Source organism: Schistocerca piceifrons, chromosome 3, assembly GCF_021461385.2.
Source record: "Schistocerca piceifrons isolate TAMUIC-IGC-003096 chromosome 3, iqSchPice1.1, whole genome shotgun sequence".
Lineage (NCBI taxonomy): Eukaryota > Metazoa > Arthropoda > Insecta > Orthoptera > Acrididae > Schistocerca > Schistocerca piceifrons.
The window spans coordinates 323169356-323182272 of record NC_060140.1 but is presented as its reverse complement, the minus strand read 5'-3'; the positions used below and the strand labels follow the sequence as shown (position 1 = coordinate 323182272).

At 43.8% G+C, this 12917-nt stretch overlaps 1 protein-coding gene across 3 annotated transcripts in view; it reads right to left on the bottom strand.

The window, feature by feature from the left end:
* LOC124787894 (glycoprotein-N-acetylgalactosamine 3-beta-galactosyltransferase 1-like) overlaps positions 1–12917 on the bottom strand; it is a 343470-nt gene that overhangs the window by 48698 nt on the left and 281855 nt on the right. For all 3 annotated transcript variants that reach the window (XM_047254866.1, XM_047254865.1, XM_047254867.1), the window contains exon 3: positions 12619–12754. In XM_047254866.1, the coding sequence (XP_047110822.1) occupies positions 12619–12754 (136 nt within the window). The remainder of the gene's footprint in view (positions 1–12618; positions 12755–12917) is intronic.

The window sequence follows — 12917 nt, the reverse complement described above, 5'->3', positions numbered from 1 at the left end:
TAAAACAATGAAGAGTCAAAATGTCTTTCCCGAATTCGTCCCTGAGTTTATTTTTCAAACGAGAAGCAAAACCTTGGTGACACCCGATCATTTGTGGTGCACCGTCTGGCGCTACAGAATGGAACTTATCCCACGGCAAATTCATATTGTCCACTGATCCACAAACAGCTTCAAAAATGTCATGTCCTGTTGCGGTGTAATCGAGTAGTACCACATCCAAGAGCTCTTCAGTTACTTGCAGCTCCAGGTCGACACCACACACAAAGACTGCAAGTTGAGCACAGTCCGATATGTCGGTGCTTTCGTCAAGTGCTAGCGAAAGTGCAACAAATCTCTCCGCCTTTTTCCTGAGCTGTGTCTCTAAATCCGCTGCCAGGTCCAGGAATCGCCGAGACATTTTTGCTTCGACAGGCAAACCCCTTCAATAGCCTGCACCTCCCTTGGAAACAAACATTCTGCCACTGCTACCATGCATGATTTTACAAGTGGTCCCACTGAAAACGGCTTGTCACTCGTCGCAATGATGTGAGCGACCCTGTAGCTTGATCGAATTGCAGATTCAGTAGTGTTTTCTCCGCTCTCATTCAATTGAAAATTATAAACGCATTACAGAACACGAACTATGTTGCATGTTTTGATACGCTCCGTATTACGAAACCGTTTTTAAACTTATGTCTCCTGGTATGTCGTTCTTAAGCCTGGCTACCAGTTCTCTGCGTGCAACGCCTTCTACCAGATCGTAGTGCACTGTGTGAAGACATGTATAATGTCGTCGTATATTGTACCTCTTCCCACAATTAAACACTTTATTACATACAAGACACTGCGGACAACCATCCCGCTCAATGAATAGAAAGGTATCCTCCATTAGAGGTACAGGGCTCCCGCGGCTAGTCATAGCTGTCATTGAACACGGATTATTGCGTCAGTTGCGGCTGCATGCGGCCAGGGGGCAGTGCGTTTGCTTTCCCCCTCCACGCAGGCTCCGAGCTGCCGCAGTGAGTGCTCCGGAGCGCTCCGGCTCCCTGGAGCTCGGTTGGAACAGCCTGCCAAATAAGGGTGGTGGGCATTTAAGTTCCCCAAAAGGAGGAATGGCGGGGGGAGCTGGGCGAGAGGGACAACCTCATCTGGGGGAAGATAGAGGGAACATATGGTAAGCTCCATTCCTGCCCGGATTCTAACAGCCACAGCCTCGAGAGCCGTGTGAAGTGGCACTGGGGCATTAGGAACAGTGGCAAGAACATAAACACAGACACCGCCAGACACCCTGTCATATTCTACGTGGTTCTTATAATAACCCCAGTAGCCACAGAGGGAGGGGGTCCACCAAACAGGAAACCAGGTTTCCTGTAGGGCCAGACAAGTGGCAGGGAAGCGACACATAAGCTGTTTCAACTCAGCAAGGTGGTGGAAAAAACCATGGCAATTCCATTGAAGGATAATGGTATCCGACTGTGAAGACATGAAAGAACCTGGGGGGGGGGGGGGGGAGGGGGGGGGGGGCGAGGAGGAGGCGGGGAGGGATGGTCACGCCTTAGAAGCGCTCACCGCCACCAATTGCGAAGTAGCCTGATCAACTTCCATAGGAGCTGTGGGTCGAGCAACATCTAGCTCCTGAGTGGACGCTACATGCTCCACATCATCTTCGGATGCAGTGGTGAACTCCTTTTCTGTCTCTATGTCCTTCTCCTTTTGCTTTTTCTTCTTTTTGGTAGGGTCCCATTTGTCCTTCGGTTTATCAGGCTGGGTGGGCTTTTCTGACCCAGTCTCATGGGCCGAGGAGGGCCTGAAGCCCTACGGCCCTCAGGTGGTGGCTTTTTCAGCCACTGGCTGACATCTGGAGGGGCAGTAACCATGGAAGGGAGGGCACCAAGTGATCCCTTCTGCACGAGGGGAGCCGGAGGAGGCGTGCACTTCTCTGGCGCAGAGGTGGGGACTGAAGTCCCTAAAGAAGGAGGGGGTTGTTACTCCCGATGAAAACAGGGGAGTAATGGAAAAGAGTGTTCCCCCAACTACCAGGGGGGGCAGGGGGGCAGAAATAGACGGCCGGGCTGGAGGGCCCACAAAAAGCCGCTGAGCTTGGGGGATATTGAAGCTGCTGCAGCATACATCGATGAAATGCACACAAGGTGAAGTCGATCGTACTTGTGTTTAGCCTCTGTGTAAGTGAGCCTGTCCAAGGTCTTATACTCCATAACCTTCCGTTCTTTTTGATAAACCGCACAGTCTGATAAGCAAGGTGAATGTTTCTGTCCACAGTTGACACAAACTTGGGGCGGCAAACATGGGACGTTGGGGTGGGAGGCACGTCCAAATCCCGACAGGTAGGATTGGCGTCACATCTCGATAACATATGCCCAAACCTCCAGCACTTAAAACAGCGCATGGGAGGAGGGATGTAAGGCTTAACATCACATCAATATATCATCATCTTGACCTTCTCGGGCAGGGTGTCACTCTCAAAAGCCAAGATGAAGGCGCCGGTGGTGACCCTACTATCTTTAGGTCCCTTGAAGACACATCGTACAAAGTGGACGCTACGGCATTCCAGATTTGCATGGAGCTCGTCGTCAGACTGCAACAACAGGTAAGGATGAAAAATAAGTCCCTGAACCATAGTGAGGCTCTTATGAGGCATAATGGAGACTTAAACATCACCGAACTTGTCACAAGCAAGCAATGCCCATGACTGTGCTGGGGATGCTGTCTGTACGAGGACTGCTCCAGACCTCATTTTAGACATGCCCTCAAATTCTCCAAACTTGTCCTCTAAATTTTCCCAAAAAACTGAGGCTTTGTGGTCACAAATGAGACCCCATCTGTTCGGCTGCAAACCAGATTGAACTTTCCTTTCTTAGAGACTCGTGCTTGCACACTATTCATATTTCTTTTCATGGTGGTCCCACGAGCAGCTAGGGAAAGGCATGTCCACCCAGACAGAGCCCTGCTTGCCTGGGTAAGCCTAATACAACTGAGGGCGGCAGGTTCCCCAGAGGTCGCCCACTAGCAACTGTTCTACCTCAACAGCCATTCATCTCCTTGGCACGCAGCACACCTTGAGATTTAGGTTTTTTTTATAGAGGTTTATACCATCCTCGTGACCCAGGCAGTTAAGCCAAGATCCCCGGGCTCTGAACCATACAATGTTCCACCGTCGTGCCTTGCGGTAGTCGTTGAAGCACGCTCAGAGCTTACGGTATTGAGGACTGGTGGCGCTTCCCTGTCCCCAGCTCAGAGACCCTGGGGTTGCCAAGGCTGTACCCAGCAACTAAATGCTGAGCCCCCTGGGGGGACCGATTGTTACTTCCATTAAACAAACTTGCCCTTGCATCATGTTGTCTCTAACGGCTTTAGCAAAATATAATTTTATTGCATTGCACACAGAGAAATGTACTGTTCCAAATCAACCACACCTGTTTTGACCACTCAATAATGAACTGCAAAATGTATGTCATTTCCTCTTACATTCTGGTACATTCACATACTTACTGATGAGTCTTGGTATGACAAATTTAGCACTGGTATCCGAGTGAGATTATTTAAGTCTGGTTCATTTGCAGAGTAATGTGCATCTGTAAATTATTTCTGTTCCTACAGTTCTTAGAAGCTTTCATCTCATGTGTGTTTCATTCAAATAACCGCTGAAATTCTGTCCACAGATGGATCCGCTGGGATTGACCAACTGCCCTGTCCTCCTCTGCTATTGGCATCATTTTGATGTGATATGGAGGGGTGGAGGCCAGTACACCCCTGTCCTAGCTGTTGTAAATTTTGCAGACCTGGTTCCACTACCACTCATCAAGTAGCTCCTCAACTGGCATCACAAGGTTTTGTGCACTCTGTTCCAATACTCCCACCAAGGGAAAAATCCCTAATGGCAGTCAGTCACAATGACCACACAGCTGCAGAGGTGGGCAATAGAATACTGTACCGTAATGAAATTCTTTATTTTGAACAATTTATCATCCACACAAACTCATCCAGCGCTACTGGATGCTTCTAGGTAGTTGGCGCCTTCATTTTCAAACATCAAGAAATGGGCAATTGAATTCAAACATGACCTCATTATTAGCTAGGTGAAATATGGTCAAAAACTATAACCAAGCTGAATCCACGAAGAAAGGGCAAGAAATGATACTGCTTGGCCTGAGAGTAAATGTGTTTGAGATAGCTGTTCAAAAAAAAAAAGAGTATAACACATTTTACATCACGCAATAACTGTAAGAAACTTTCGCGTGAGAAGAGTGCCACATGTATTGAATGCTGGCCAAGAGCAAAAGCCTAGCTACAGTTGTGTCATTAAAAAGCTACATTTTATTTTTCTTCCCAATTTCTTACTGAGTGTGAGTCACCCAGAACAAAGTACTAATCGTATTCCATGAGCCTGACAAAAAGTGTAGGGGTTTATTTAATGTCCTGAGAGGTAAACTGCACACAATAAATTATAAGACCCAAGTAGCACAAAAGACAAACTTTATTAACACAGCACAGGAAGAGTAAGGTTTAACATAATGTAGCTTCTGAATGACACAACTGGAAGAGATCTTCCTGATCTTGTAATGTGGCATAGCTGAGAGACTATCGTGACCTGGGTCATGATGAAGTCGTGACAGAAGCCATGAAGCTAGTCCATCGTGATGTTGTTCGTGATGGTAACTGCGATGGCTGCTGAGGTGCCAAGTTCAGGAGAAGCCAGTATCAGACAGGCGAGGACTCCAAAAATGAAAACTGGCTGATTGGCATGATGCAGCTGGTGTGAGCTCCAAGTGATGGGCATTGAGCCCAGAGCATTAGAAGGTATGCTGCAGTCCACTTGTGGTCGAGCAACATATTTGCAGGCAGCAGGCAGAAGAACATCGCTTGGCACTCGATGCGCACATGATGCTGATGCAACATAATTCCTGAAATGGCAGCAACACTCTTGCCAATGAGCATGCTGCTTGAAAGCAAGGCTGGTCCGCCTGGTGGGCACTTGCTACAAGTCAGTGTGTCCACAAGTGTGTTATGTTTTGTCTGCAATAATGCTTCCTTGACATGCAGTGTACTAGTGAAGCTCAGCACATGACTGTCTCCAGTGGAGGAGAACCTGCAGTACTGGAGCAGACGAGCTGCTGGTTTTGGGCACTGCATTAGAAGCAGAAGTGGTTAGTATATGACATTCCTTTCCCCTTAAGGAGAAAGATGGTGAAGCCATTTGATGCTCGCCACAGAGCCAGTGTGGGAGGTGGCAGAGTGAATGAGGAAGAGCGGAGCCAATGGGTGCCCACAGGGAGTGGTGGCTCCCCAAGGTGACATGGGAACCTTAAGGGTGTGAAGAGCACGTCGCGGCTGTGACCCTGTCCCGGAATATGAGATCTGAGGTAGTGAAGCAGTTGCTGCAGGCGGTGTGGATGATCTAGGTTTCGCTGTCAAGGACACTGGTTGAAACAAGAGCAAAAACTGCAGGTTTGTGGATGCTGTAATACCACGAAATGCAATGTCACTGTCGGCCATGGCTTGGGAAAGGCACGATGTTTGGGAGCAATGACAGGTACAGGTGGAGGGTGGTAGGTGAGATGATGGTTCCAGCAAGGAAAGGGAACTGAACCCAGAGGATGGAGATGTGAAGCATGGGCAGTGAGGGCTACAGCTGGAGCCAAGGTCATACAGAAGTGCAGAAGTTTTTGGTCTGTTGTGGCAGATGTGCTGTGAGGCATCAAGGTCATGTGTACAGAACAGGAAAATGGGCCTGAGGTCGCAGATGCATTGTGAGGCATCAACGTCATGTGGAGGGGGAATGTCGTCGCTGGTGGCATGTGCGCATGAGCACAGAAGAAGTAGGGCAAAGATGGAGGTCCAGAGTGGTTGGAAGATCATTGGCATATATGATGTGTGCAAGAGCACAGAAGGAGGGGGCCATAGGGAGTCCCAGAGTGGTAGGAGGATCGTCGTTGTTTGTGGTACCCACAAGAGCACAGATGAGGAAGGATCTGGTAGAGAGCCCTGGAGTGGTGAGAAGGTTGTCCCCACAGTGTGCGTAAGAACGCAGGAGGAGGAGTGCTGGTAGCAAAGCCCAGAATTTTGCCAATGGAAGTAATGTGTGCAGGAGCACAGACAAAGGAGGGCTGGTAGGGAGGCCCAATGCTATGGGAAGGTAAGTTTTGTGGCACTTCTGTGATGGCTGCATCTCTAAGGCATGAAGCACAGGGGCAGCATCAGACTTGGTCAAGGAAGGCCACAATTGGGCGGGGCTACAGTGGTATAGGAGCCACCTGTTGTGTGCTAATTCCACCAGAGGATCAGTAGAAGAGTTGTCAAAAGACGAGAGGGAGTGATGGGTCCAGTGTGCTGTCATATGGAACCCAGAGCTGTTAAGGGCACAAAATGCTAAGCAACCCTCAATTGTGGAAGAGACTGGATGGTGTAATGATATAACTTAATCCTCGTTGCACATCCTGAGTGTCAGGCTGTATGCAATAAATGGGAGACATGTAACTAACATATCACAGAAAGGAGGAGGTTTAACACAATGCAGCTTCTGATGAATGATACAACTGAAAGGGATTCTCCTGATCTAGTAATGTGGTGTAGCGATGAGTCTGCTGTTGTCCGGGTCCCAATGATGTCATGACCTAGGTCAAGGCACTAGTCCATAGTGATGTAGATCATGATGGTAACTGTGGAGGCCGCTGAGGGTACTAGCTCAGGGGAAGGCCGGTGTTGGAAAGGCAAAAGCTCTGAAAGCAACTACTGGCGAATCAGCTTGGTGCGGTTGGTGTGAGCTCTGAATCATGGGCCTTGAGGTCAACATCAAGCCTGGAACATGACCAGAAGAATGAGATAGTGTACTGCCAATTGCTTCCTGTTGATCAGTTCCTCTATATACGCAGCAGGCGGCAGGCGAGTATGTGAGATTGGATATGTTGTAATCCCTGTGATGGCAGTGCCACTTTCATTGATGCACGCTCTGTATGAGTGAGGTTGGACCTCTAGAGGTGCCAGCTAGAGGACAGTGGGTCAACAGGCATGTTACGGTTTGTCGGCAGTGCTCAGCATGTGACTGTCTCCGGTGGTGGAGAGCTTGCGATAGTGGAGCAGACAACCTGTTACTTATGGATGTTATGTCTGAAGCAGAAGTGGCCAGCATATGACCAGTTGTATGGCAGTTTACAAGATGCAAAATGGATTATTGGTTATCTTGCAAAATGTAACATAAGTGACAAAGACTACACAAGTCATCTAAGTCAACTGGATGAAGAAATACATGGAAAGGGTCCTGGACTGAGAAAAAAAGGGGAAAAACATTGGGAGGAATTATTCACCACTGAAGCATCTACCATATCCATCAGATTTGATAATATTAACCACCCACTTACTTCCACTTCTAATGAAATTTGTAGCTACAAAACAACTATGGCCCAATGATGAGATAAATGTTGGAGAGAGTCTTCTGCTCTAAAATGTAACTAAGTGAAAAACAAGGAAAGTGTTTAATTGTACTGTACCTTTCTTTGTATCATCTGTTGATATAGAGAAAAATGTGACTTTTTAATTCATTTTCTACGAGTTCTACCGAATGCGGAGCCAGCATATTTTGTACCAGCACCTCACATTTTGTACACCCATAGTAAGTTCTGGATTTTACTTTGAGGCTTTGAAAATTGTACTTCCTATCGAAATACCGCAATCAATGGAAAGCAATGAGCTAGAACACACATTGTTATGGTTACACATAACTTCATGAGATAAAAGTGACAGTTCTATTGCTGAAACTTCATTGTCTGTAGAAGAATATTTTACAATGGCCCCAATACCCTCACTTTTTTATTGGGGGAAAGGAAAAGAAGGGCACAGTATACAGTTTACCATCCCTTTGTGATTACATTCAGTTAACCTCCGCTTGAACTGTTTATGCTCTGACCATTCAGTAAGGAATGTGCACATTCTTTTCAGTTTTGTCTTTTGCATTACATTCTAGCTGTCACAACTGTCATCACTTCATTCATGGTGACTGCTATTTGTATCTTACTTCATATACTGAGCATTTTAAATATGAACTGGACTCCAGAAAACCATGAAATAACTATATTATTAACAACATTTTGCTCTTAAAGGACAGTGATGGAATAAAACATTTCAGTACTCCTTTTACTCGGTCACCCCATAAACACAACTGCCTGTTCAACACTATTCTGGAAATGAAGCAGTGAAACAGTTGATTTTTAACCCGAGGAAAACACAGCTGAGCCAAGGACTTTCATCTGCATTCATGTGGGAATTACATTTACACACTTACAGTTTTCTTAAATTCTATCATTAACCTATACAATTAACCTATACAATTTAAGGAGATGGGACCTGGATAAACTGACTAAACCAGAGGTTGTACAGAGTTTCAGGGACAGCATAAGGGAACAATTGACAAGAATGGGAGAAAGAAATACAGTAGAAGAAGAATGGGTAGCTTTGAGGGATGAAGTAGTGAAGGCAGAAGAGGATCAAGTAGGTAAAAAGATGAGGGCTAGTAGAAATCCTTGGGTAACAGAAGAAACATTGAATTTAATTTATGACAGGAGAAAATATAAAAATGCAGTAAACGAGGCAGGCAAAAAGGAATACAAACGTCTCAAAAATGAGATCGACAGGAAGTGCAAAATGGCTAAGCAGGGATGGCTAGAGGACAAATGTAAGGATGTAGAGGCTTATCTCACTATTGATAAGATAGATACTGTCTACAGGATAATTAAAGAGACCTTTGGAGAAAAGAGAATCACTTGTATGAATATCAAGAGCTCAGATGGAAACCCAGTTCTAAGCAAAGAAGGGAAAGCAGAAAGGTGGAAGGAGTATATAGAGGGTCTATACAAGGGTGATGTACTTGAGGACAATATTTTGGAAATGGAAGAGGATGTAGATGAGGATGAAATGGGAGATATGCTACTGCGTGAAGAGTTTGACAGAGCACTGAAAGACCTGAGTTGAAACAAAGCCCTGGGGGGAGACAACATTCCATTAGAACTACTGACAGCCTTGGGAGAGCCAGTCCTGACAAAAGTTTACCATCTGGTGAGCAAGATGTATGAGACAGGCGAAATACGCTCAGACTTTAAGAAGAATATAATAATTCCAATTCCAAAGAAAGCAGGTGTTGACAGATGTGAAAATTACCGAACTATCAGCTTAATAAGTCACAGCTGCAAAATACTAACACGAATTCTTTACAGACGAATGGAAAAACTAGTAGAAGCCAACCTCGGGGAAGATCAGTTTGGATTCCGTAGAAACACTGGAACACGTGAGGCAATCCTGACCTTACGACTTATCTTAGAAGAAAGATTAAGGAAAGGCAAACCTACGTTTCTAGCATTTGTAGACTTAGAGAAAGCTTTTGACAATGTTGTCTGGAATACTCTCTTTCAAATTCTGAAGGTGGCAGGTGTAAAATACAAGGAGTGAAAAGCTATTTACAATCTGTACAGAAACCAGTTGGCAGTTATAAGAGTCAAGGGACATCAAAGGGAAGCAGTGGTTGGGAAGGGAGTGAGACAGGGTTGTAGCCTCTCCCCGATGTTATTCAATCTGTATATTGAGCAAGCAGTGAAGGAAACAAAAGAAAAATTCAGATTAGGTATTAAAATCCATGGAGAAGAAATAAAATCTTTGAGGTTTGCCAATGACATTGTAATTCTGTCAGAGACAGCAAAGGACTTGGAAGAGCAGTTGAACGGAATGGACAGTGTCTTGAAAGAAGGATATAAGATGAACATCAACAAAAGCAAAACGAGGATAATGGAATGTAGTCAAATTAAGTCGGGTGATGCTGAGGGAATTAGATTAGAAAATGAGACACTTAAAGTAGTAAATGAGTTTTGCTATTTGGGGAGCAAAATAACTGATGATGGTCGAAGTAGAAAGGATATAAAATGTAGACTGGCAATGGCAAGGAAAGCATTTCTGAGGAAGAGAAATTTGTTAACATCGAGTATAGATTTAAGTGTCAGGAAGTCGTCTCTGAAAGTATTTGTATGGAGTGTAGCCATGTTTGGAAGTGAAACATGGACGACAAATAGTTTGGACAAGAAGAGAATAGAAGCTTTTGAAATGTGGTGCTACAGAAGAATGCTGAAGATTAGATGCGTAGATCACATAACTAATGAGGAAGTATTGAATAGGATTGGGGAGAAGAGAAGTTTGTGGCACAATTTGACTAGAAGAAGGGATCGGTTGGTAGGACATATTCTGAGGCATCAAGGGATCACCAATTTGTTACTGGAGGGCAGCGTGGAGGGTAAAAATCGTAGAGGGAGACCAAGAGATGACTACACTAAACAGATTCAGAAGGATGTAGGTTGCAGTAGGTACTGGGAGATGAAGGAGCTTGCACAGGATAGAGTAGCATGGAGAGCTGCATCAAACCAATCTCAGGACTGAAGACACAACAACAACAGACACATATAGATCAATACATTGACTGTATAATCTAACACCATGGGTAAATTGTTCCAAACACACTCCATACTGTTAGTTTTACTCAGATTTTTTGTTGTTGTTGTTGTTCGACAAATTTCTCTTCTCCCTAGTTCCACTGAGTATTTCCTCATTAGTTGTGTTCTATCAACTGGTCCCTTCTTTTAGTCACATTGTGCCATAAATTTCTTTTCTTCCCCAATTTGAATTTGTACATCCTCATATAGTTATTTAATCTAACCATTATCTTCAACGTTCTTCTCTACTGCCACATAAGAAAATCTTTTATTTTCTTTTTGTCTGAACCGCTTATCGCACACTTCTCAGTCCCAGACAAGGCTACACTCCAGACAAATATCTTCAGAAAAGACTTCCTAAGAAAAACATAAATTCCATCCGCAGGTCCTAGTGGGCCCATCAGCATTGACCGACTGCCATTTTATCCCCCAGAAAGGCCGTCATTGGATTCAGTAAAGACGAGCATGGGGGGTCAGTACACTGCTTTCCCAGCTGTTGTCATCTTTCTTAACCTGGAGCTGCTTCCTAACACTTAAATTTACATTCAAACGTTAGCAACTTTATCTTTGTCAGAACCACTTTTCTTCTCACTGCCAGTCTCCATTTTACATCTTTTCTGTTTTGTAACATCAGTTATTTTACTGCCCAAATAGCAAAACTCAACTATTACTTTTAGTGTCTCATATCCTAATATAACTCCTTCTTTATTGCCTAATTTAATTCAACTATATGCCATTACTCAAATTTTGCTGCGTTGTTCATCTTATGTCCTTTCAAGACACTGTCCATTCTACTCAAATGCTCTTCCAAGTCCTTTGCTGTATCTGACATTATTACGATGGCACTGGCAACCCATGAGGTTTTTATTTCTTCTCTCTGAACTTTAATTCCTTCTCCAAATTTTTCTTTAGTTTCCTTCATGGCATGATCCACATACAGATTGAATAACTTCAGGGATAGTCTAACAACCTATCTCAATCCCTTCTCAACCATTGTTGCAAATAACCTTTTCCTCCCTGCTACTTCCAAAATTTCAAAGTCCAGTCAAAATCATCAAAAGCTTTTGCTAAGTCTACAAATGTTATAAACACGGTTTTCTTTTCTTTGACCTATCTTCCAAGATATGTCATAGAGTCAGTATTGCCTTGTGTGTTCCTACATTTCTCTGGAACCCAAACTGATCTTCTCCAAGGCTAGCTTCTGCCAGATTTTCCATTCTTCTGTAAGCAACCATAATTTATTAAACTGACACTTCAGTAATATTCATGTTTGTCAGCACTTGACTTCTTTGGAACTGTAATTATAACATTTTTATTGAAGTCTGAGGATATATCCCCATGTCTCATACATCTTGCCCACCAGATGGAATGGCTTTGTCATGGGTGGCCCTCCCAAGGGTATCAGTATTTCTGTGGAACTGTCATCTACTCTAGGGGCTTTGTTTCTACGTAGGTCTTTCACTGTTCTGTCAAATTCTTCTCTCCTTTCACATCTTCATGTGTTCTCTTCCCTTTCTACAATACTGCCTTCAAGTTCAATTCCTTGAATAGACCCCTACACTTTCCTTCCCTTCTGTGCCTAGTATTGGTTTTCCATCTGAGCTTCTGATATTTATAGAGCTGCTTCTCTTTTGATCAAAGGCATAGACATCTATTCATAGTAAGTAATTTATGCTACAATAATTCCTTCACTTCCCCTCTTTGACTGTAGTTTCTTGATACATCATGCAGGTGTTTAACTGAATATTATATTTGAGTTCTTACACACAACAAAAATGCTTCTATAAGGTAACCTAACTGCAAAAGTGTAACCTAATTCATGGTATCTGAAGATAAAAATATTGGTGGGCAGTCCGCCTCATAATCTAATCATGACAGAAAATATTGAAATATCCACAACCACTATGATTTTGGGGAACAACATTTAGCCAGAGACACAAGCAAAATGTTTATTATGCATAGGAAGTAACAACCCTCAAAAAAATTGCAAACATAACACATGTCTTCCAACTCAATACGGAAGGACATCAGGAATGTGATACATGACTCTAATGATGCTTAAAATTATGTGTAACAGGTCTCTTCATCATCAAGCCAGAAGTTAATGAAAATGAACACACAATACACTTCAAAAATAATGTTTTCTCATACTCACCTAACTGGATAAAGGCTCAATTCACCCACTGCCACACGGCTTGTGGCAAGTAATATATATGCAAAGCTGAATCCAAACAGTATACCCATTGCCAATGTCAAGACAAAGGTGCGACCAACCTTCGGTCGGAAAACACCTGAAATGAATGGAGAACTCTTAGTGCAAATACGGAAAGCAAATAATGTTAACAAGCAACTTTGTAATCTCAAGCAATCACTGCATAATATATTAGTCACTACAGCAACCTTTACTAAAAAATATATCACTCTAAGATGAATGTTTCAATTTAACTTGGTTAT